At 38.1% G+C, this 24,549-nt stretch overlaps 1 protein-coding gene across 1 annotated transcript in view; it reads left to right on the top strand.

Annotated features, from left to right (window-relative positions):
* NDC1 (NDC1 transmembrane nucleoporin) overlaps nucleotides 1–24,549 on the top strand; it is a 59,230-nt gene that overhangs the window by 9,318 nt on the left and 25,363 nt on the right. Inside the window, exons 4-13 of the mRNA XM_010847153.1 lie at nucleotides 973–1,147; nucleotides 2,462–2,600; nucleotides 7,215–7,323; nucleotides 11,654–11,705; nucleotides 13,741–13,876; nucleotides 14,730–14,822; nucleotides 16,324–16,405; nucleotides 18,769–18,927; nucleotides 23,200–23,445; nucleotides 23,545–23,660. Of these exons, the coding sequence (XP_010845455.1) occupies nucleotides 973–1,147; nucleotides 2,462–2,600; nucleotides 7,215–7,323; nucleotides 11,654–11,705; nucleotides 13,741–13,876; nucleotides 14,730–14,822; nucleotides 16,324–16,405; nucleotides 18,769–18,927; nucleotides 23,200–23,445; nucleotides 23,545–23,660 (1,307 nt within the window). The remainder of the gene's footprint in view (nucleotides 1–972; nucleotides 1,148–2,461; nucleotides 2,601–7,214; nucleotides 7,324–11,653; nucleotides 11,706–13,740; nucleotides 13,877–14,729; nucleotides 14,823–16,323; nucleotides 16,406–18,768; nucleotides 18,928–23,199; nucleotides 23,446–23,544; nucleotides 23,661–24,549) is intronic.

Below are 24,549 nucleotides of genomic sequence, written 5' to 3' on the forward strand. Positions count from 1 at the left end.
ATCAGGAAGTTCACGGTTCACGTATTGCTGAAGCCTGGCTTGGAGAATTTTGAGCATTGCTAGACTAGCGTGTGAGATGAGTGCAATTGTGCGGTAGTTTGACCATTCTTTGACATTGCCTTTCTTTGGGATAGGAATGAAAACTGACCTTTTCCAGTCCTGTGGCCACTGCTGAGTTTTCCAAATTTGCTGGCATATTGAGTGCAGCACTTTCACAGCATCATCTTTCAGGATTTGGAGTATAAGTCAATTACAGTCAATAGGCGTTGTGGGCATTTCTGGTAGGGAGGGAAAGGTGATAGCATCCTCTTCTCCGAATTGTAAAGCACCTAAGCCCTCTCCCATTGTGCTTAGTTTTCCACCATATTTGGTGTGTATTAAATACCGTCAGAATTAAAAGAAGACTGTGTACAAAGATAGGTCACGGAACCCTGTGCCAGCTGTTCTCAAAGGCCAGCATGCCTCACCTCCTACCCACTCTTGCCTACCTGAGTTCACCTTGCAAGCATTTATTTTAGTGTTCAGCGTTTTCATTATTTACCTAGTTTGTGGTTTATTTTTCCAGATGAACTATATATTGTCAATTCAGAATGCTGAAATAAGGACAACTTGCTGGAAGACAGGCACTATCTTAAAATTATTGTTTATTCCTTTATAGGAGTAAGGGGAGTGCCAGGGTAGGCACTATTTGAGGGGTCTGGAAATCTTAATTAAAAAGAATGAAAAATGTTAATCATACTATCCTTAGGTTTCATCTCTAGATTCTTTGGTTTTTCTTTTTCTGTGTGTATCTGTATTTACTCAGTCTTTTTTCAGGTTATTTTAACTTAGAAGGTTTCTGTACTGTGTTTTATACTGACTCGGTTTCTTCCTGCCCTTTGAAGTGTTTATGCAAGGAGGGGAGGAAAGAGTTTAGGTCCCTGCTTTATATGCCGTGGATGTTAAAGCCACAGTCTCGTGTTTTCCTTTCAGTTGTTCCTTCCATTCCCTGCTCAAGACTGGCACTGATAGGAAAGATCCTTCATCCGCAGCAGCTCATGCACTCCTTTATGCACGCTGCAATGGGAATGTTGATGGCTTGGTGTGCTACAGTGATGACCAAGGGCCAGTACAGCTTCCTTGTGGTTCCCTGCACTGGTACCGAGAGGTAATACTCCATATATTTTTTATAAGGGTCCTTGTTTAGTTATTAATCCAAAGGTGACCTGTATACATTAATAGTTTATGGACATTCTTTACTTTCCAGACTTCTGTTAAAAAGTGCTTTCTCACATACATACATCAAATGATTTTGATGTTTTATGTTTGTTGAATTCAGCAGTTTTTTTTTAAGCCATTCTGTGCAAGGTGCTATGCCAGACGCTGTTGGGTTTATTAGAATGATTTACATATATGTGGACTACAAACTCCTTCAGAGCTGAGAACAGTAGGTGATGGAAGACATGGGTGCAAATGCATATATGAGGAGAGGAATAGAAGTGTGTGAGAAATAGGATGTAACAGGAAGAAAGTGAAATGTGCAGATTATTACTTGTGGGAGTTCAGAAAGCAGGGAGGGATTCATACATGGCTTCTGGGAGGAGGTGGCATTTAGGTTGGGGTTTGAAGGAAGGATAATATGGGAAGAATGAAAACAAATGTTAAATAATTAACAACTACCTTCTTCAGTAGAGCACTTTTATAATTTTGAAACACAGTTCTTGAACAGATGACATTGATATAAATACCAAGTTGATATTCTGATTTTAAAAATAAAAAAAGATTTCTGGAGTAGTCTTTAAGTCCTCAATTAGCCATTGCTTTTATACAGTGTTCATGACTACTGAATACTTGATTTCCTTTTGTTCCCCAGTGACTATTATATAGGGCAGGCTTTTTTCCTAATGTGGTAAACGTTCTTTAGTGAAAGGGTTCCCATGAAGGATTCCCTCCTTATAAGAGACAACACAGAGAGAAGCCCAAAGTTATGGCATCTCTATCAGGTATATAGCCTTCATTTACAGTCCTTCCTAGCCCAGATACAGTTTACCAGTAACTCAAAAGCACCATTGGTTACTGTCATAGGAGACATTCTTACCCTTACCAGATTTCCAAATGAGCAGAGCTAGAGTTGTGTTTTTTGTTTTGTTCTTAAAATGGGAAGATTTATTAAGGTTTTTCTGCAAAAGTAACAGCCAAGCCCATGCTTCTTAAGAGAAGTGATTAGCAGGAAATTTATGTCATGCCTTGGGTCCAGAACCACAGGATGCTTCTTAGTTTTAAGTAAAGATCAAATTCTCATGCATCAGGGGAAAGGGTTTTGTTAATCTTTTGCCCACACTTAACCTGAAACACGCCCTTATGTTAGAATTCGGGGCATTTCTTAAGTAATTAAGTCAAAGCTTTGCCTTCAGTAAATATTGAGCCTAAATGGTGATGTGTCCCTGGCTATTGAACTAATAACCTAACTTTTCCCTTTCAGCTTAGATAGCCCTGCTGTACCAACCTGCTTAAATGAGTATCACCTTTTCTTCCTACTGGCTGGAGCATTTATGGGCTATAGCTATAGCCTCCTATATTTTATTAACAATATGAACTACCTTCCATTTCCCATCATACAGGTAAGCTGTCATTTGAGCATTTCCTTATGTCAAAATTTGGCTGGGTTAAAATTGCCCTGGTGATTCTTTATATAACTGGCCTCATCTGCTTAATTCATTTTTGATCAGTGAAACTTAGGACTGAGATGCTCAAAATGCCATTTGGAGAGGAGATCTTTGTCTTCATGAGACTTGAGTGTCTGGGAGCTGCAGTTACCCTTCCTGCTGCGTCTCTCAGAATACTGCTTTGCTCCACTCTTTCCCTCCTTGCTAGGTAGTGGCAGCTGCTGTGACCAAGCAGGGCTGGGGGAGGGTGAAGATGACACTCAGGCAAAGTACCTCTGTGCAGCTGCCAGCTTGTTTTTGAACCTAAGAATCTCATTAGCTTGAGGATGTACAAGTAAGTATAGAACATGTTAGTTACATTCTGAATAAATAAAAGTTTGATTGGTTTGAGTGGGGTAGTTTAGACTGTCTTTCACTTAGGTTTTTACTAATTTGGTAGAAGCTGTCCCCTCCTCTGGCAGGAGAGAGAAAGGTAGGTTGGGGTTTCTCCAGTGCCATCCAGGCTCTCTGCAGCCTGCGGCCACTGTTCTTGACTGTGCTGTTATTCGCTTCATTCCTGCTCTATGGCATACTGAATCCTGGGCTTCGGAGTAAAACTGTTAGAACCAGTTCCTTCGTGCTAGGACCCAGTCTGGGAGGGAGAGTGTAGGGGAGGGATGTATAGATGAATGATGTGCCACGAGAGTGTAAATATTAGAGTGTGATGGATTAGGGTTCTCCTGGTTTAACTGAAGTTTTCACATGCCTGTTGCATTCTTGAGAACAATCTGATGAAAATAGACCTACTGCAAAGAGAGAGTGCTCATAGGCAAGACTGGCGCTTACCTCTCTGCTGTCTGTGAGCCTATGACAGGGAGTCCTGTTACAAGTTCTTCCCATCCTGTGAAGGTGAATTAAAAGCAGCTTGAGTGCCATCTTCGCTACCTCAGAATTTCACAAGGAGAAAGATCCCAAAATCCTGCATAGAAATATCCATGGTGAATCATCTTTGATTGAAGCATCATTAAGAATATAGAAAATGAAGAAAAGAAGGTACTAGAGAAAAATTAGATTACTCCCAAATCTCTTGCTCCTTATGGACTTCTGTTGATAGTGAAAGCCTGTTTAACATCACAGATGTGTAAGGGAGTGAACAAGGAGAGTCCAGTATTGGCAGAACTGATACATTATTGTTTATACCATGTAATGTGCATTTGTAAAATTTGACTGCTAAATTTTTTGTAATTTCTTTTGATAAAATTTTGGATTCACTCTTGTATATTTTTCCAGACCCTTCATTGACATTTATAAATATAGTGGCTGTAATATTATATATTTGATGGGTTGGGGTTTTCATAAATATTTTTATTTTGCACATATTATTCAGTAACTACTTTTTCATGTAACAATATGAAAAATTACATCTCTTTAAAAATACAGTATTTTAACCAATTTGCTGTTAGTCCATTAGATTTTTTTTTTCTTCTTTAAACTTGCTTCTGCTACAAAACTCAGTTCTATTGCCCTTATTAGATTCTTAATGACTGACTGATAGGGAAAAGCACAACACTGGTGTGGAGTAGGGTACAAAGAAATGAATAAATACCAAGATAGGCTTGGTAAGTTATACACCAAGAAGACTATTTGGAAGATTATTAAAGGAGATAAGATTTATAGAGCCTGACACATAGTGAATATTTGAATAGGTAAAGGATAGCTCATAGCCAAATCACAGAAGAACCCAACAAGGAATTGAAAAGCATGTCACCGTAGGAGCAAGAAGAGGGTATATTAGCTTTCTCTGTGTATCTAACTGCTGCTGTAGCCTCTCTGGACCCCTGTAAATGATGGTTGAGGTGAGAGCTGCAGTAGTAACAGTATAGGAACTACGCCCTTCTTATTGGGAGGTGAAGGTGAGATAGTGGTAGCACCCAGTGACTGCGTGGAATAGGTGCAATTCTACATCTTGGACTTTGAAAGTATTTTAATAAACCAGGATACTTCAGGCTGTGTGGTTAGTGACCAAGTATTCATTTCACCTGGGCTGCTTTTTGTAAGATACTGTTGGAATCTGCAGATATGGTATGAAGACAAAACCTCTACCTAAGGACTTTGCTGTCCTTCTGCTTCTGAAATCCTTAAAGAAGACCAGCCCTATAAACACAAAGGAAGACCAGAATTTGGGGAGTCCGTCTTTGCTTCTTCAGGTTTCCACAGATCCTCTCCAGTAATATAAAAATATTTTTCCCATTGGCATTTTTAGGGTACACAACCCTTGTTTCACAAGAAGCGTAATTTTTTCAGAAAAAACCTTTCATATTTTTTCTTGCTTGATTCTTTACTCTTAGATTGTTAACATTGGAAGGTACCCACTGAGGAACTGTTTAGCTGGTTCAGCCTTATTCTCTTTCAGATAATTAGGTGATGAGACTTACTTAATGTTGTACAGAAAAAGGCAGTATTACAGCTCACGTCTCCTGATTCTTAGGCTTGTGTCTTCTTTATGACCTCCTGTTTTTCTCCAAAGCCCATGTGAAAAATTTTAGTGTAGAGGCATTATATACTGTCTTTAAGGTTTCAGGCTCTGAAGCCAGCCAGCCTGCATTAAAATCACAGATTTTTGTTTTGCTAACTGGTAACATTGGTTAAATTACTTAATCTCTCTGTGCCTTGTTTTTCTCAACTGTAAGATGGAAATAATAATAGGGGGTTGTTGTGAGGTTTAAATGGATTAATACATTTAAAGTGCTTGGAATAGTACCTGGTATATGGTAAGTGTCCAAAAAGTGTTAGCTGTTAATTATTATGTTTTTTTATACTTACTCCATCTTGATAGTCCTTATTATATTAGGTTGGTGAAAAACTAATGGCCGTTTCAGACCATGAATTTTAAACCATTATAACTAGGCTGAAACACATCTTTATTCATCAAAATAGGAACCATTACAGGCTACACATTTTTGCCAATGAGAAATAAGTTTGTTTATTCCTGTAGTGTAAAAATCTGTGCTTTGGGATTTAACAAATTCTTGGAAAGCATTTTCTGCCTCTTGCTGGTTGTGGAAGCATTCTCTCTGCAAAAAATTCTCGAGATGCTTTAAGAAGTGGTGGTTGATTGACGAGAGATCAGGCGAATATGACGAATGAACAAAACTTGGTAGCCTGGTTCTTTGAACTTGTGAAGCGTTGGTTGTGTGACGTGCAGTCAGATGTTTTGGGGAAGAACTGGACCCATTCTGCAGTTTTCAGGGGGTCTCATCGATTTGCTGAGCATACATCTCAGGTGTAATGGTTTCGCCAGGATTCAGAAAGATGTAGTGGATCAGACAGGCAGCAAGTCGCCAAACAGTGACCATGACTTTTTTTTGGTGCAAGTTTGGCTTTGGGAAGTATCTTGAGCTACTTTGCAGTCCAACCACTGAGCTAGTCTTTGCTGGTTGTATAAAATCCCCTTTTTGTCACTCGTTGTAATCCGATTGGGAAATGGTTTGTTGTTGTGTAGAATAACAGAAGACAACACTTCAAAATGATGGTTTTTGAATTTGCAGTCAACTCACGAGGCACCCGGTTATCAAGCTTTTTGACCTTTCCGGTTTGCTTCAAATGCCAATTGATCATAGAATGGTCGACTTTGAGTTCTTTGGCAGCTTCTTGTGTAGTTATAAGAGGATCAGCTTCAGTGATCTTATCAATTGGTTGTTGTCAACGTCTGATGGCTGGCCACTGCACTCCTCATCTTCATGGCTTTTGTCTCCTTTGCAAAACTTCTTGAACCACCTCTGCACTGTACTTCATTACCAGTTCCTGGGCCAAATGCATTGTTTATGTTTTGATTTGTCTCTGCTGCTTTATGACCCATTTTCAATAAGAAAATCGCTTAGATTTGCTTTTTGTCTAACATCATTGACCTAGTCTAAAATAAATACAAAATAAACAGCAAGTAATGAGTCATAGGAGAAGGCAATGGCACCCCACTCCAGTATTCTTGCCTGGAAAATCCCATGGATGGAGGAGCCTGGTAGGCTCTAGTCCACGGGGTCGCTAGGAGTCAGGCATGACTGAGCAACTTCACTTTCACTTTTCACTTTCATGCATTGGAGAAGGAAATGGCAACCCACTCCAGCGTTCTTGCCTGGAGAATCCCAGGGACGGGGGAGCCTGGTGGGCCGCAGTCTGTGGGGTCGCACGGAGTCGGACATGACTGAAGCGAGTTAGCAGCAGCAGCGGCGGCAATGAGTCATAAGCAAAAAAATAAATAAATAAATAAAGCGAGAAATACACCTTAAATATAACCACATTTATTTAAGAATGTATTCCAATATCAAACAGCAAAGTTCAACAATGCAAAACCACGGTTACTTTTGCACCAACCTAATAGATATTGTTAATTTTCTCATTTCTGATGTCATATAAATGAGATGTTGTATAAGAAAGTATTAAATATTTTAACATCAGAGATAGTTGATTTTTTTTTTACCTCTGGAATAAACTTTCTCTTTTTATGTGTGAACTGTTGTGTGCTTGCGTTAGAATAAAGTAGAACCTTTCTTTGAATGTGTCATTTGATTCTGGTTTTCTTTTTTTCCACAGCAATACAAGTTCTTACGCTTCAGGAGGTCTCTGCTCTTGCTAGTTAAGCATAGTTGTGTGGAATCACTGTTCCTGCTTAGAAATTTCTGCATTGTATATTATTTTCTTGGTAAGAATTTCTCCTTTTTGATACAGTGTATGTAATAGCTCACAACTCAGGAAATGTCAGTTAAAAAGCCATTCTTAATTGTATTCATATATTTCCTACTGATGCTGGGAAAGATTGAGAGCAAGAGGAGAAGAGGGTGACAGAGGATGAGATGGTTGGATGGCCTCACTGACTCAATGGAGATCAGTTTGAGCAAACTCAGGGAGATGGTGAAGGACAGGTAAGCCTGGCGTGGTGCAGTTCATGGCATCGTAGAGTTGGACACAGTTTAGTGACTGAACAACAGTAACAGTAGAAGGTGTGTGATTAGCCCAACTGATTGCTTGTTTAGATTAAATGTTTATATTTAGATTGAAACGTTCAAAGACTATTTAGTTAAGAGAGAATATTGTTAAAGACATGTGGCATATACATCTAATGCAGTAATAGCCTTAAAAAACAAGGAAATCTTGTCACATACTACAACATGGATGAACGTTAAGGACATTATACTAAGTGAAATATGACAGGCACAAAATGACTACATTATCCCACTTAATGAGGTATCTAAAGTAGTCAAACTAGTAGAAAACAGAGAGTAGAATAGTGGTTGTCAGGGGCTGGAGGGAGGGGAGAAAGGGGAGTTGTTCAGTGGATAAAGTTGTTCATTTGCTAAGCTGTGTCCAACTTTTTGCAACCCAGTGGACTGTAGCATGCCAGGCTTCCCTCTCCTTCACCGTCTCTGGGAGTTTGCTCAAATGTCCACTGAGTTGGTGATGCCATGATGCCATTCAACTGTCTCATCCAATGCCACCTTCTTCTTTTGCCTTCTGTCTTTCCCAGTATCACGGTCTTTTCCAATGAGTCAGCACTTCACATCAAGTGGCCTGAGTTTTGGAGCTTTAGCATCAGTTCTTCCAATAAATATTCAGGGTTGATTTCCTTTAGAATTGACTGGTTTGATCTCCTTACTGTCCAAGGGACTCTCCAGAGTCTTCTCCAGCACTGCAGTTCAAACGCATCAATTCTTTGGTGCTCAGCCTTCTTTCTGGTCCAACTCTCACATCTGTGCATGATTACTGGAAAAACCATAGTTTTGACTATATGGACCTTTGTCAGCAAAGTGATGTCTTTGCTTTTTAATCTAGGTTTTTCTAGGTTTGTCATAGTTTTCCTTCCAAGAAGCAAGCATCTTTTAACTTCATGGCTGCAGTCACTGTCTGCAGTGATTTTGGAATCTAAGAAAATAAAATCTGTCACTGCTTCCACTTTTTCCCCTTCTATTTGCTATGAAGTGATGGGACCGGATACTATGATCTTAGTTTTTTGAATGTTGAGTTTTAATCCAACTTTTTCATTCTCCTCTTTCACCCTCATCAAGAAGCTCTTTAGTTTCTCTTCACTTTCTGCCATTAGAGTGGTATCATCTGCATATCTGAAGTTGTTGATATTTCTCCCAGCAATCTTGATTCTACTTGTGGTTTATTCAGCCCAGCATTTTCCATGATGTACTCTGCATTGAAGTTAGATAAGCAGGGTGACAGTATATAGCTCCTTTCCCAATTTGGAACCAGTCTGTTGTTCCATGTAGGGTTCTAACTGTTGCTTCTTGACCCGCATACAGGAGGTCAGGAGACCGGTTTCTCAGGAGACAGGTAAGGTGATCTGGTATTCCTATCTCTTTAAGAATTCTCTACAGTTTGTTGTGATCCACACAGAGGCTTTAGCATAGTCAGTGAAGCAGAAGTAGATATTTTTCTGAATTTCCTTTGCTTTCTCTATGATCCAATGAATGTTGGTAACTTGATCTCTGGTTCCTCTGCCTTTTCTAAACCCAGCTTATACATCTGGAAGTTCTTGATTCATGTACTGTTGAAACCTAACTTGAAGGATTTTGAGCATAACCTTACTAGCATGTGAAATGAGTGCAACTGTGTGGTAGTTTGAACATGCTTTGGCATTGCCTTTCTTTGGGATTGGAATGAAAACTGACCTTTTCCAGTCCTGTGACCACTGCTGAGTTTTCCAAATTTGCTGGCATATTGACTGAAGCACTTTAACAGAATCTTTTAGGGATTTAAAATAGCTCAGCTGGAATTCCATCACCTCTACTAGCTTTGTCAAAGTAATGCTTCCTTAGGCGCATTTGACTTTATACTCCAGGCTGTCTGGCTCTAGGTGAGTGATCATACCATCATGGTTTTGCGGGTCACACGACTGAGCGACTGAACTGAACTGAAGACCTTTTTTGTATAGTTCTTCTGTGTATTCTTGCCACCTCTTCTTACTCTTCTGCTTCTATCAAGTCCTTACCTTTTCTGTTCTTTATCATGCCCATTCTTGCAAGTGTTCCCTTGATATCTGCAATTTTCCTGAAAAGATCTCTAGTCTTTGCCATTCTGCTCTTTTCTTCTACTGCTTTGCATTATTCATTTAAGAAGGTTTTCTTATCTCTCCTTGCTATTCTGTGGAACTCTGCATTTGTTTGGGTATATCTTTCCCTTTCTTCCTTGTTTTTTGCTTCTCTTCAATGGATATAGAATTTCAGTTTGACAAGGTAAAATAGATCTGGAGATCTGTTGTGTGACAAGGCACCGTACAGTGTTTATAAACTTAAAAATGGTTAACGATGGTAAATTTTTTTTCTTTTTTTATGATGAGAAGTTTCATGTGTTTTTATCTCATAAAAAATGTATTCTTTAAAAAAAGAAAATATTGTATATCATTTGGTCATTATAATAACATATTCCTTTTTATAACATTTTTGTAACTTGCTACTAATAAACGAGTTCAATCCTAAAGGAAATAAACCCTGAATATTCACTGGAAGAACTGATGCTGAAGCTCCAGTACTTTGGGCCATCTGATGTGAAGAGCCAACTCATTGGGAAAGACCCTGATTCTGGGAAAGATTGAGGGCAGGGGGAGAAGGGGGCAACAGAGGATGACATGGTTGGATGGTAGTACCAACTCAATGGACATGAGTTTGAGCAAACTCCAGAGATAGTGAAGGACAGGAAAGTCTGGCGTGCCGCAGTTCATGGTTGTAAGAGTCAAACATGACTTAGTGACTGAACAACAATAACTAATATGACAGAAATCTCTTGTTGCTCAAGGAATATTATGGGGCTTCACAGGTTGTGCAGTGGTTCAGAATCTGCCTGCCAGTTCAGGAAGGCGCAAGAGATTCTGATTTGATCCCTGGGTTGGGAAGATTCCCTGGAGTAGGAAAGGACAACCCACTCTAGTATTCTTTTGCCTGGAAAATTCCATGGACAGAGGAGCCTGGTGGGCTACAGTCTGTGGGGTTGCAAAGAGTTGGACATGACTGAGCAACTGATCATACACACAAAGAAATACTATAGAATATACTAACGTGAGTTTTAAGCACAAAGATGCAGCTTATTTAGTATAATGAGCAGTACAAGTTGAGTGGAAGACTTTAATGCAAATAGCAACACATTAATATAAACAAAATCCAGCATTCTAAAATAAATACTCTTTTCATACTGTTTCTGAACATTTCCTGGTCCTACTTTTTTCTGTGGAATAATTTTATAAAATTGTTCTATTTGTATATAGGCCATTGTGTTGTCTGCTGTTAAAAATCTTTAGTTAATTATTAAAAGCATGTAGAAAAATGGATTGTTGTCATTTTAATGTTAACACTTTATTGTTTTTTATTAACCTACTGCAGTCAGCTTGGCTGGTACCCTTTGGGCTGACATAGCAGCTGTTTCAGCATATCCACAGTCAGCTAATTCTTCTGTAATTCCAGTTGTGTTTCATTCAGATTTTATTTTCAGTATTAACACTTTTCCTTTCTTTGTTGCCCTTTAGTCTTTCTGTCCAGTTTCCTCTTTCAGTTTTTCGTTTTTGTAAAATGTCATGAGCATTTATCATGGGAGATAAGGAGGCAACACAACTATATGCTCTGCTGTCTCTGCCAGAACTGAATAAGAGATGTGACTAATCATTAACAGACTTTGAAAAAAAGAATGTCTGGCTGTTGTCTATATGCTGATTTGTGTACTACTGAAAAACTAGAGTACTATATTCAGTTGGATACAGCTGATGCCAGTAACTGAAATTTGCATTGTGTTGTTGAGAGCTGGTGTTATTTAATTAAACTATAGTAATTAAAATATGTATATGTTGAACCTGTGAAAAGCAAGGACTGTCTAGAAATTACTCTCTTTTCCTGCCCATTCCTAATCCAACTCTAGCATTTTGACTGAGGTCTTTGTGTCTACTTGGTCATCTCATCAATCTCATATTCCAAAGCATGATGGTTTATTTTGTTAATTTTATATGATTATAGCATGGTATTTTTTTTTCTTCCCCCTCTCAGGTCATATTCCCAAAGCTTGGATTAGCACTGCCATGGACCTTCGGGTAGATGAGTAAGTGTCACATGACAAGTCTAATTTTAATTATCTTAATTGTTTCCATCCTTTTAGTTGTTTGCTACTTTAAATTTAGCTTTTACATGAAGGAAAATTGTATTCAGAGGCTTCCCTGGCAATCCAGTGGTTATGGGTTCATGTTTCCAATGCAGAGGGCATGGGTTCGATCCCTGGTTGGGGAACTAAGATCCCACATGCAGCATGGCCAAAAAAATATTTTTAAAAGAATTGTATTCATTTTTGAATGTATATTTATAGTTAACATAATTTAAAATCCCGGTGGTATATAAAAGGGTATACAGTGACTCTGTTGGACCCAGTTTCTAGTCACCCAGTTCCTTTCCCCCAAAATAAGCAGTGATAATTCCTTTTTTGTTAGGTATAGCTTTTATATAAGTGGACTTGAGTTCTATAGGCATACCTCTCTTGTTTCTCTCCTCAGTAATCATTCTATGCTATGTTATAGTAGATAAGCACCATACTGTGGTTTTACTCTTAATTTTGCCTGTGAGGAAACCAGATTTGAGTTGTGTCATGTGGCCAGCTGAAGTTCCTAAGTAGCGGTGGAGTAAATAAAGCACTGGGCTTTATTGTTCCAGTTGTTTCCACGTGCACTTTGCATATAGGTAAAGCTTTAATTTTTATTTGGCAAAAAAATACAAACTTCTCTATTACTATTTGTTCTTTTAATTATTGGTTATTCCACCGTGATACTTTTTGTATGATCTTAATTACTACCACTTAAAAAAAATAACACTTTCATTGTATTTTTTAAAAATATTTCTTTACTTATTTGACTGTGCCAGGTCTTAGTTGTGGCATGTGAGATCTAGCTCCCTGACCAGGAATCGAACCTGGGCCCCCTGCATTGGGAGCATGGAATCTTAGCCACTGGATCACCAGGGAGGTCCCTTAACTACTACCACTTTTGAGAAGTGAGAATGTTAACATTTATGAATGTTTGAGATACTATGATTTCTGCACTGTAGATTTCATTTCCTAACTTGTAAATGTTTCTTGGTAAAATTTACTATGGTCGTCTGCTTAATCACTAGATATGAAACCAAATGGGCAGGTCACTTATTATGTTAGCCCAGATTTTAAACTTGGTCAAATAGAAAAAGAATGATATTTGATAGAAATTTAACATAATACTTTTTTTCTCTTTTCCCTTAAAAAATGTTCTGCTTCCATGGCAGTGTATGGTATTCTGGTCTTAACGTTGGCCAGGTCCTCAGTAATGTTTATTTAAAAGCAGAAAAAACAATTATTTCCCCCCTTCCCTCTCCCAGCCCCAAGGAGTGTCAAGTACTATGCTGGGCACTCCTAACATAAACTGTTTTAAATCTCCTAAAAGCCCTAAGAGATAGAAGGAAGAGATTATGCCACCATGTGGATGAGGAAACTGAGGGTAGGTTAGGTCAAGTGATTAACAAAATCACAGCATTTACAAACAGCAGAGTCAGAAGTTCCAGTCCTATTTGTTTGTAGAATTATGATGATGTTGCAAATTGAGCTGTTCAAGGTTTTGGTAAGATTGCCTGTGTTCTCTTTATTTAGCATTCTAACAAAGTTTCTTAAATGGTTTTAAAAGTAGAGTTTGTTATTTTTAGATAGAACTTTGTGCCCTTAACTTTTAGGAAACTGTTTATGCATATACAGATGGAGTTGAAATCTGGTCCAGGAGAGGTGCTGATCTTGTTGAACGGTTTTTAAGTATCAGGCTACAAAACAACATGACTAAATTTTACCCAGCCTCCTGGGGAGTCGTCTTCTGTCATAGAAAATGGCATTGAGGATTTGAAATGCCAGGAACTGAGAGCTAGTTTAGGTCTACTCTTTCCTCAAGGCTCCCTTGTGTTCTTTATAAGAAAGTATTAGTGAGAGAACTGTATAGAGTACCAAAGAAGACCAATTTGTCATCATTATTGTTTAGAAACAGGATTTGCTTCTCAGTTTGGGGCCCCAGGTCTCTTAAATGCTTAGATTGTAGTCTTCCCACAGGATTAAGTAGTGATTTCTGTTTTCATAGGCAGTTTCATAGGCCTCTTGACACTGTGAGGGGCCTCTTGAATCTCTCGTTGCTCTACCACGTCTGGCTGTGTGGTGTCTTTGTCCTGATGACTTGGTACGTCTCATGGCTACTCTTCAAAATCTATGCCACAGAGGTTAGTATTGAGTTTCTGTCAGTACTTCTCTGTTTTGGACCGCAGAGTTTTATTTTTGGTAGCACACTCATCAGCATGTTGTTGTGCCCAAAGCCATTTTGTGAAGTTGGGTTTTGGTTTTTTCCTGCGACTTCACAAGAAATGTGTCAGTTATAACCATCATTTAATTATAGTGTTTTTTGTTTTTGTTTTTTCCTGAGGAAAAGTATTAGTATTTATTCTTAATGTTAGAAAACTAAACTGAATGAACAGTTAGTTAAACTTGCTACGAGTTATCTCTAGTGTAATTCTCTTCGGAAAGTTTCCATTTCTCTATTGAGCGTATACTAGATTGGCCTGCATTTTTAATTAATTTTATATGCTATTGATATAGGTACTATTAAAATATTTAAATATAAGGCAATAAAAATACGTATTCTTTGAAGGAAATTTTAGAATTTATATTGAAGAAATGATTTAAAATGAATAGGAATAGCATTGTCTTCATCATTCAAATGTTCGTCTTGGAAAATGAGTGTTTCTGTTTTATTTTACCATTTCTGTAGATTTGTATCCTTCAGTGGCTTCAGAGAATTTTTGTTTCTTAAATTTGTTTCTATTATTGGAAGCCAGGGATCCAGTAATTTGGGGAAAGTAACATTTTAGACAGTAGTGTATTTGAGTATATATAATTTTAATGCTAGCTGTTTTTGTAAGGAACACTAAAGATGTTAAATTTGGTTGTCTTGTCTTCTTTATAATGAATTCCAAATAGTACTAAATATACTGAATGTCATTAGTGCTAATATACTGAATGTAGTTTGTCATGAAAACAAGACATTGCATAGTCTTTATATTTAATTATATTTGGTAGGCTCATCTGTTCCCTGTTCAACCACCATTTTCAGAAGATTCAGATGAATGCCTCCCGAAAGTTTTAAACAGCAATCCTCCCCTCATCATAAAGGTATCAGAGCTATGCATTTTGTGTATTTATACAGTCATCTCTAACTTATCTTACGGAATGATCTTTGTATTTAACATATTTATATATTTTTGAAGGTCTAGAATATTCTAATACTGTAAAAAGTATTGTAAAAATCACCTACATGCTACATTGAATGTTATTACTTTTTCCAGCTTTCATTCCAAGTGACTAAAATGCAAATATATATTGCAATGTATATGTATAAGCTAGACTATTTCTATGTTTAGGAGAGATAGAAAAATGTTTCAAGTATGACATATAATGCTATATAATGATATACATTGGTTTTTCAGAAATTCCTCATGGTAGCAAAACAAAACCCTTTTTTTACTCACTGGATTAGGAAATATTTTCATGAGTATCATTGACTATTATGATCATAGAAAGTTTGTTATGATCAAACAGAGAGTACGTAGTTAATGAATTCTCTTAAAGTTTGAATAATGATAATCTGAAACAAATTTTAATCAAAAGTCTAAAGAATTTGTAACATGTTTCTAAATCAACCTAAGTGAAAATAAATTATTTTGATTTTGAAATTTTAAAGTAGAACTATAATATATGTGATCTTGTTAAAAGTTCATAGTACTTAAAAAAGAATGAAAGTAGAACCTAGAGTTTGGATTATACTATAGAAAAGTTGTAAACTAATAAGAAAATGACCCACCGAGGTTCTAATTACCCTTAAATATCAATTATGATTAGTTTATTAGATAAACAAAAATATCAGATACTCATTTGGTTATTTAACAGATCTGTAATTATTGGGCACATGTCAGTCACTGCTAGTTGCTTAGGGTGTAATGATGAATAAGACAAAGCACAACCTACTGGATCAGGCTGATATACAAAATAAGGAAAATTTACTGTGGTAAGTACAACGGGAACCACTTACTCTGCTTGGGACCCAAATAAGAAACCTTCACAGAAGGGATGGTGTCTTGAATGATGAGTGAAGTGGTTTGTCAGGGAACAAAATGAAGATCTATCATAAAGAAGCACAGAGTATGTTGTGTATCTGCTGCATGCTGGGTACTACCTTTGGATGTGGTAGTGAGCAAGGTGTTGTCCCTGCCTCACAGCTTGGTGGCTGGTACCAGGTGAGACAAGTAAGTAGGTACTTAATATAAATTACCATGAGTACAGCGGTTGAGAGCTGTGTGAGTGTGTCTTTGTCAGGGAGGCCAGGGAAGTTCCAGGAGGAAGTGACATTCTATGTTTCCCACCACAGGGTGGAAAGGAACACAGTCCTTTCTGTAGTTCCTTGTAGCTGGTGCCCATAGTGCCTGGGGTAGCCTACGGAGGGTAGAGGCAGGAAAGTGAAAGTCTTGAAGGAAAAGGTGTGGTTCTGAAAAGTCTTCCCTTCATGAAAAATCTCAGCTGATTTCCCCTTAGATGTGTAGTGTTGAGCCCCATTCATAAATAAGATTTTATATAGAGGGTAAAAAAATTAAATAATGTGTATTTTCTTTCCTTTCAGTATTTGGCCCTGCAGGACCTGATGTTGCTTTCTCAATATTCTCCTTCACGAAGACAAGAAGTGTTTAGCCTTAGCCAACCAGGTATTGCTAAAAGTAATAGACCTAATAGGAATTGAGTATGTATGTGCAGAAAGCAATCTACTTAAAATTTTTGCTGAGTGAGATGTATTTATTAAAACATCACACATCAGTGAGTCTGTTAAAGAATCGATTTGAATCTAATACAGCTAAGTGTTCACATTGTTGTGGTTAAAAATTACGTTTCTAGGGAAAGTATTTTTCAACTTTTATGTTATTTCCTTCCGCCCCCCTCTTCCCTTCACCTCAAGAAATTGGAGGTAGGCTGACAGTTTTAGAGCAGAAAGGTACAGTTTAAGAATCCCAGAAGTTTTAATGCTACAAAGGGTCTTAAAAATCAAGTGGTCTGATTCTCTTATGGAGGACCTAAGTCTCAAGAGAGATTAAGTGGCTTAATAAAGTTAATGTCAAGAGTTGGAATTAAGAAATTCTGTCGCTTGACTCTTAAGTGTGGAGCTCCCTATTCCGGCCATGCTTCTTTGCCTCCCTGTAAAAAAGCAGTGTGAAAAGGAACTAGATTTGATGGTGATCCATCCAGGGAGGCTCTTGGCAGCTCTGGAGCATTTCTCTATTGTAACTGCCAAGCTCCTCAAGGCTGCAGCTGTGCCAGTAATGCTCTGCCTAGTTGTTAGAAGGAAAACCTTCCAGCCCAGCACCAGCAGGGACAGAACCGGGTGGCTTTCTCTCTCTCTAATAAGCTCTTCATTATTTGGCCAAACTTGTCAATTCCCACATTATAAAATAAACCTATAGTTACATGCTACGTGGTAATAAAATAAAATCCCTCTCCTTTTATGTTGTTCAGTCGCCAAGTCATATCTGACTCTCTGCTACCCCATGAACTGTAGCACATCAGGCTTGCCTGTCCTTCACTCTCTCCCTGAGTTTGCTCAAACTCATGTCCTTTGAGTTGGTGATGCCATCTAACCGTCTCATCCTCTGTCGCCCGCTTCTCCTTTTGCCCTAATCTTTCCCAGTATGAAAAACAATCCACTGCTGATGCTGTGAAAATTAACTGTAGCAATTCTTTTCTAGTAGGCTTAGGTTTACTTAAGAATTCCCTATACACTAAATGTTTTCACCAGATATTTAAGTTAACTGTAACAGGGTGGCCTGTTCTTTGCTAAAGGACATATTATTAACTGGGCAGAGAAATAGAGATCAGATTTATGGTTACCAGAGGTGAAGGGTGGAGGAGAGAGAATTAGATGAAGGCAATCAAAAAGCACAAACTCTCAGTTATAAGATAAATAAGTACTAGGGATGTATGTGTAATATGATAAATATAATTAACACTGCTGTATATTATATATGAAAGATATTGTGTAAATCCTAAGAGTTTTCATCACAAGGAAAATGGTTTTTTTCTATTTGTTTAATTTGTATCTGTCAGAGATGATTGATGTTCGCTAAACTTACTGTGATTACCATTTCATGATGTATGGAAGTCAAATCATTAGGCTGTATATACCTTAAACCTGATATAATGCTGTGTGTCAATTATATTTCAAAACTGGAAGAAAAAAATGTAATTGGACCGTGAAATAGTTCCTTTGTGGTCCTAAGTTATAGCTGAATAAAACATCCTGGGGCCTATTGTTGAAATATTGTGTTTGTTTTCAGGTTAAGTGGTATTTCTCTTTTGAGCTGTGAATAGAGGGAAAGATTTAAGGAGGGACCTAAGCGAAGAGAGAATGATTTATTTGGCACCCAGGATGGATAAACCAGTTTTCAGTGGATTCCTCTGCTGTTCTGAACACACAGTGAATCACAGTTGATTTTTACATGACAACTATAGGAGATAAAAGGTTTTAGAAATCAAAAGATAGTGAGAAAGGAATTAAGAGTGTAGATCACAGTAGTAGGATAGCAGATTCATAAACCCTGTAAGTATAAAGTATGATCACTATCAAATAATGTGTCATTTCTGTAGATACAGTAGCAAATAGGGGCTCTTTTGCAAATGAAAATGTAAGGAGGCACAGTAGGTCAGCCACAGCAGTTTAAAGGTCACTGGGGGCCATGGGGTGCATCTCATTAGACAGGCTCAGTGTCTTAGTCTTTGGTCCGACCAGTATTGCTAGTGAAGTAACCTGGGTCTGTTTCACTCAAATCGTGTTCCTGTGTTTGGCTTTATTTTAGCAGTCAATTTGAGAGTTCTGTTTGTAGACTTAGGAAAATTATTTCACCCAAATATTTATCGAATTTCTGTTACTAGATGGCTTGAGTATAAATAATGGCTTAATAGTAGAAAAGTGGGCCCCACTACAAAATGTAATAAGCATTTTTCATTGATATTTCTCCCCATTTTGAGAGGATACTATAAGATTATCTTCATTTTAAAAGCTGGTATTTGGACCTCTTAGGTGGACATCCCCACAATTGGACAGCTATTTCAAGAGAATGTTTGAATCTTTTAAATGATATGACTCAGAAACTTGTGCTCTACCAAGAAGCTGCTGCTACCAATGGGAGAGTGATGTCTTCATCGTACCCAGTGGAAGCTAAGAAATTGAATTCTCCAGGTAAATCCTTATACTACTAAGAGAGGGGAAAGCACTTACATTCTATTTCCTAAGAAGGATAACAGTAGTTAATCTAAGGATTAGATTGTATGTAAGTGTGAAGTATATATTTTTAGGCAGAATTGATCCAATATATGGGATATTGTACTGAACCAAAAAGGCCGCCTGAGTATCATTGTAGATGGTGGTAGTGTTAAAAGGTTAACGCATTTGATCTTTAAACAGCAGACTTCAGTTTAGCCTAAAACAGAGTCAAGTCAATCTTTACAAGCAGTAGTGGATGCTGTTCTGATTGCAGTATCCCAGAGGTAGCAAATTGCTGGAGTGCCAGAGAGAAGCAACTGAAGTGACTCAGTGATTTAGGGATAGGGGTGTCACATTCATTGTTTTAAGGTAGCTAAATGTTCGAAAGATGAAAGCTGAGAGGAAGAAGTAGAGGTGGAGGAACCTATGCTATTTCACAAAACAGCTTAAGTAGGTGATACTTAGGAATGTAAGACTGAGGAAAAGACTTAATGTTCTGATGCCTTGGGAGCCAGGCATTTAAAGAAAATGGGCAGAACTAGCTGGGTGAGGACCATGGTACACTTGGGGGCATAGGCTTCATCTGAAATGGAAAACTATGGGTTAGCTTTGATCCATGGTTCCCAGGTGAGAATTTGGGCCCAATATCTGAACTTCTGATACTGGAGGTTTGTAACATTGTACAGGAGGCAGTTACCAAAACCATCCCCGAGAAGAAGAAATGTAAAAATGCAAAATGATTGTCTGAGGAGGCCTTACAAATAACTGAGAAAAGAGAAGCAAAAGGCAAAGGAGAAAAGGAAAGAAATACCCTTCTGAATGCAGAGTTCCGCAGAATAGCAAAGAGAGGTAAGAAAACTTTCCTAAGTCAACAGTGCAAAGAAATACAGGAAAACAGTAGAATGGGAAAGACTAGAGATCTCTTCAGGAAAATTGCAGATATCAAAGGAACATTTCATGCAAGGATGGGCATGATCAAAGACAGAAGTGGTATGGACCTAACAGAAGCAGAAGATATTAAGACAAGGTGGCAAGAATATACAGAAGAACTATAAAAAAAAAAATCTTAACAGCCCAGATAACTGTGATGGTGTAATTACTCATCTAGAGCCAAAGTCAAGTGGGCCATAGGAGGTGATGGGATTCCAGCTGAGCTATTTCAAATCATGAAAGATGATGCTGTGAAAGTGCTGCACTCAATATGCCCGCACATTTGGAAAACTCAGCAGTGGCCACAGGACTGGAAAAGGTCAGTTTTCATTCCAATCCCAAAGAAAGAATGCCAGAGAATGTTCAAACTATCGCACAATTGTACTCATTTCACATGCTAGCAAGGTAATACTCAAAATCCTTCAAGCTAGGCTTCAACAGTATGTGAATCAAGAACTTCCAGATACACAAGTTGGGTTTAGAAAAGGCAGAGGAACCAGAGATCAAATTGCCAAGATCTGCTGGATCACAGAAAAAGCATGAGAATTCCAGAAAAACATCTACTTCTGCTTCATTGACTATTCTAAAGCCTTTGACTGTGTGGATCACAACAAACTGTGGAAAATTCTTAAAGAGATGGGAATACCGGACCACCTTACCTGTCTCCTGAGAAATCTGAATGTGGGTCAAGAAGCAGCAGTTAGAACCAGGAACAACAGACTGGTTCCAAATTGGGAAAGGAGTACGTCAAGGCTGTATATTGTCACCCTGCTTATTTAACTTATATGCAGAGTACATAATGTGAAATGCCAGTCTGGATAAAGCATAAGCTGGAATCAGGATTGCCAGGAGAAATATCAATAACCTCAGATATGCTGATGACACCACCCTTATGGCAGAAAGTGAAGAGGAATTAAAGAGCCACTTGATGAAGGTGAAAGAGGAGAGTGAAAAAGCTGGCTTAAAACTCAGCATTCAAAAAACTAAGATCATGGCATCCGGTCCCATCACTTCATGGCAAATAGATGGGGAAACAATGGTAACAGTGACGGACTTTATTTTCTTGGGCTCCAGAATCACTGCAGATGGTGACTGCAGCCATGAAATTAAAAGACACTTGCTCCTTGGAAGAAAAGCTATGACAAACATAGCATATTAAAAGCAGAGACATTACTTTGCTGACAAAGGTCCTTATAGTCAAAGCTATTTTCCAGTAGTCATGTATAGATGTGAGAGTTGAATCATAAAGAAGGCTGAGCGCTGAAGAATTGATGCTTTCGAACTGTGGTGTTGGAGAAGAGTCTTGAGAGTCCTTTAGACAGCATGGAGATCAAACCAGTCAATCCTAAAGGAAATCAATCCTGAATATCCATTGGAAGGACTGATGCTGAAGCTCCAATACTTTGGCTAGCTGATTTGAAGAGCCGACTCATTGGAAAAGACGCTGATGCTGGGAAAAATTGAAGACAGGAGGAGAAGGGGACAACAGAGGATGAGATGGTTGGATGGCATCACCAACTCGATGGTCACATGTTTGAGCAAATTCCGGGAGATGGTGATGGACTGGTGTACTGCAGTCCATGGGGTCGCAAAGAGTTAGATAGGACTGAGTGACTGAACAACAACAACAGTCTGAACTTCTGGTCTTTTTCTTTTTTTCTTTTAAAGAGACAGCTGAAGAAGTTTTGGGGGAAATCTACCACTTTTTAAACATTGACAACTAATCTTGATATGTAAAAAAATCACAATATGGGCCAAAGGAAACATATCTCTGATTTTGATTTCATTATTCTGCTGGCTTCATAGACCACAAACAAAGAGATTGCAAAAGAAAAGTGATTTAGATAAGTTCATGAATGTCAGGTTTTAAAAGATTCTACTGTGTTTCAGATGTTGTCAACATTCAGATTAGCATTTATTTATTCAACAAGTATTTATTGAATGACTGCCACGTACCAAGCACTACCAGAGAATCAAAGATGCAGAAACATTCTTGGGCCTGACCTTTCAGTGGGAGGCACACAAACGATGACAAGACAGTGTAACTATTAAAAAGAAGTCTGAATGAGCAGGATGATGCTTGATAATGGAAGGAGGAGTTTAAAGTTGGTCCTGTAAAGACGTGGAGCCATTAGAGAATTTGAATAGTTATAGTTTTATTAAATTAGCATTTTAGAAAGATCATTGTAGTTCTGATTTGGGGGGATCCTGGGTCTGAGCAAATATGGATTAGTCATTTCTTTACATTGTTGTCATATCCCATCAGTCAGAATTCGCCTTTGGTTTGAGGAATAATTACAAAACTTGAAAGCGTAATTACAAAACTTGAAAGCACTGATCCTGGGACTTCCTTGGTGGTCCAGTACTAGGACTGTGCTCCCAATTCAGGGGGCCCAGGTTCAGTCCCTGGTGGGGAAGTAGATCCCACATGCTGCAATGGAGGTCAAAGATCCTGAGTGTGGGAACTGAGACTTGGCGAAGTCAAATGAATAAATAGAATTAAAAATATTAAAAAACAAAAAACCCCACCAGTTTTAATTTTTAAATTGAATCTTTAGCTATTTCTTATTGTCGTTTACCCTTAAAAAGTCATGTAGTGAAAATTTGTTCTTATAAATGTTTAGTGTCTTATGCCAGTTTTATTAAAAAGATAGAATACTAGTATAATTTATTGTCTTTGTGCTTTGTGCTGGAGTGGCAGAAAGATATTATTTTTGTACAAGAGACTGTATAATTGGTAGAGTTATAAGATAATTTTTGAAGAAGCTGTTTACAGAACAGATGTGTAGAAATCCTAGACAAGTTAATCACTGGTGTGACTTTTGTTAACTTTAAAGAACTCTGGGGAAAATGGGATAAGGTTAGTGCTCTGTACATTTTCACACTATAGATTTGATTTAGCCAAGTAATGGTTACAGTCCAAGTAATGGTTACAGTAAGAATATACAGTAACCCAGGGCATATACTAATGCAATAAAGTTGTTGCCATTTAAAAATAAAATATAAAATATAAGTTCATTCAGTGCAGCTTAGAGTTGGAGAAATTGACCTGGAAGATGAAGATATCTGTTTAGGGTAAAAAACCAAGAGAGGCTGAACCAGTCTGACAGAAAAAGATGTATAAAGCTCCTTAAGTGGTCACCAAGTTGCAGTAGTAAAATCTAGGTGTTGAAATTGTAAACCTAGGTGGAAACAATCTACTGAGCCTTGGTTAAATGAGTTAAGCAAAGAATTGAGGTGTGTAGAATTTGAGAACCTCCACTCTGGCCTACTTCGATCAGATTGCCTCTTCTCAGCACTGGATCTGTTCTTTTACAGAAGAAACTGCGTTTCAGACCCCCAAATCTAGCCAGATGCCTCGGCCTTCAATGCCATCATTAATTAAGACATCACTGTTCTCCTCAAAATTATCTACTCCTGATGTTGCAAGTCCCCTGGGCACTCCATTTGGCTCTAGTGTAGTGAACCGGATGGCTGGAATTTTTGATGTAAACACAAGCTATGGGTCACCTCAGAGTCCTCAGCTCACAAGAAGAGGGCCAAGATTATGGACTTCAGCTTCTGGTGAGGACCATTTATTTTCTAAAATTTGAAATGTCATAGTTGCAGAGAATCATATAGCCTAAGTTTTTGCCTTCTTGGTGTTTTGGTTTTTTTTTGTAGATCAGCAAATGACTGAATTTTCTAATCCTTCTCCATCTACCTCTATTAGTGCTGAGGGTAAGACAGTGAGACAGCCCAACGTGATTTATTCATGGATTCAGAATAAACGTGAACAGGTAGGATGACACGGGTAGAGAGAGGGTTTGTATTTACATATAGCTGTGATTCATGGGGTCGCAAAGAGTCGGACACGACTGAGCGACTGATCTGATCTGATCTGATAGCATTGAGAACATCAAGGATCTCATATAAATAAGCCATCAGGAATAAATAAAACTTTGGGGATGCTTCATATATCAAATTGACCCATATGAAATTACTAGTATTTGGTTTTGAGTTATACAAATTACAAGTTCATACGGCTTAACCTAATGCAGTCAGTGCCTTTTATCTATGAATTCTTTCATTTAAGAGATATTTATTGATTTCTTCATATATACTGGGTGTGTTTTTAGATACTGGGAAAACAGCAAACAAAAGTCCCTGACTATATGTTTACATTGCTGGGAGAAATATCAATAACCTCAGATATGCAGATGACACCACCCTTATAGCAGAAAGTGAAGAGGAACTAAAAAGCCTCTTGATGAAAGTGAAGGAGGAGAGTGAAAAAGTTGGCTTAAAGCTCAGCATTCAGAAAACTAAGATCATGACATCTGGTCCCATCACTTCATGGGAAATAGATGGGGAAACAGTGGAAACAGTGTCAGACTTTAATTTTTTGGGCTCCAGAATCACTGCAGATGGTGATTGCAGCCATGAAATTAAAAGATGCTTACTCCTTGGAAGGAAAGTTATGACCAACCTAGATAGCATATTGAAAAGCAGAGATATTACTTTGCCAACAAAGGTCCGCCTAGTCAAGGCTATGGTTTTTCCAGTAGTCATGTATGGATGTGAGAGTTGGACTGTGAAGAAAGCTGAGCGCCGAAGAATTGATGCTTTTGAACTGTGGTGTTGGAGAAGACTCTTGAGAGTCCCTTGGACTGCAAGCAGATCCAACCA

The sequence above is a fragment of the Bison bison genome, unplaced genomic scaffold, assembly GCF_000754665.1.
Source record: "Bison bison bison isolate TAMUID 2011002044 unplaced genomic scaffold, Bison_UMD1.0 scf7180017864244, whole genome shotgun sequence".
In the NCBI taxonomy this organism is placed as follows: Eukaryota; Metazoa; Chordata; class Mammalia; order Artiodactyla; family Bovidae; genus Bison; species Bison bison.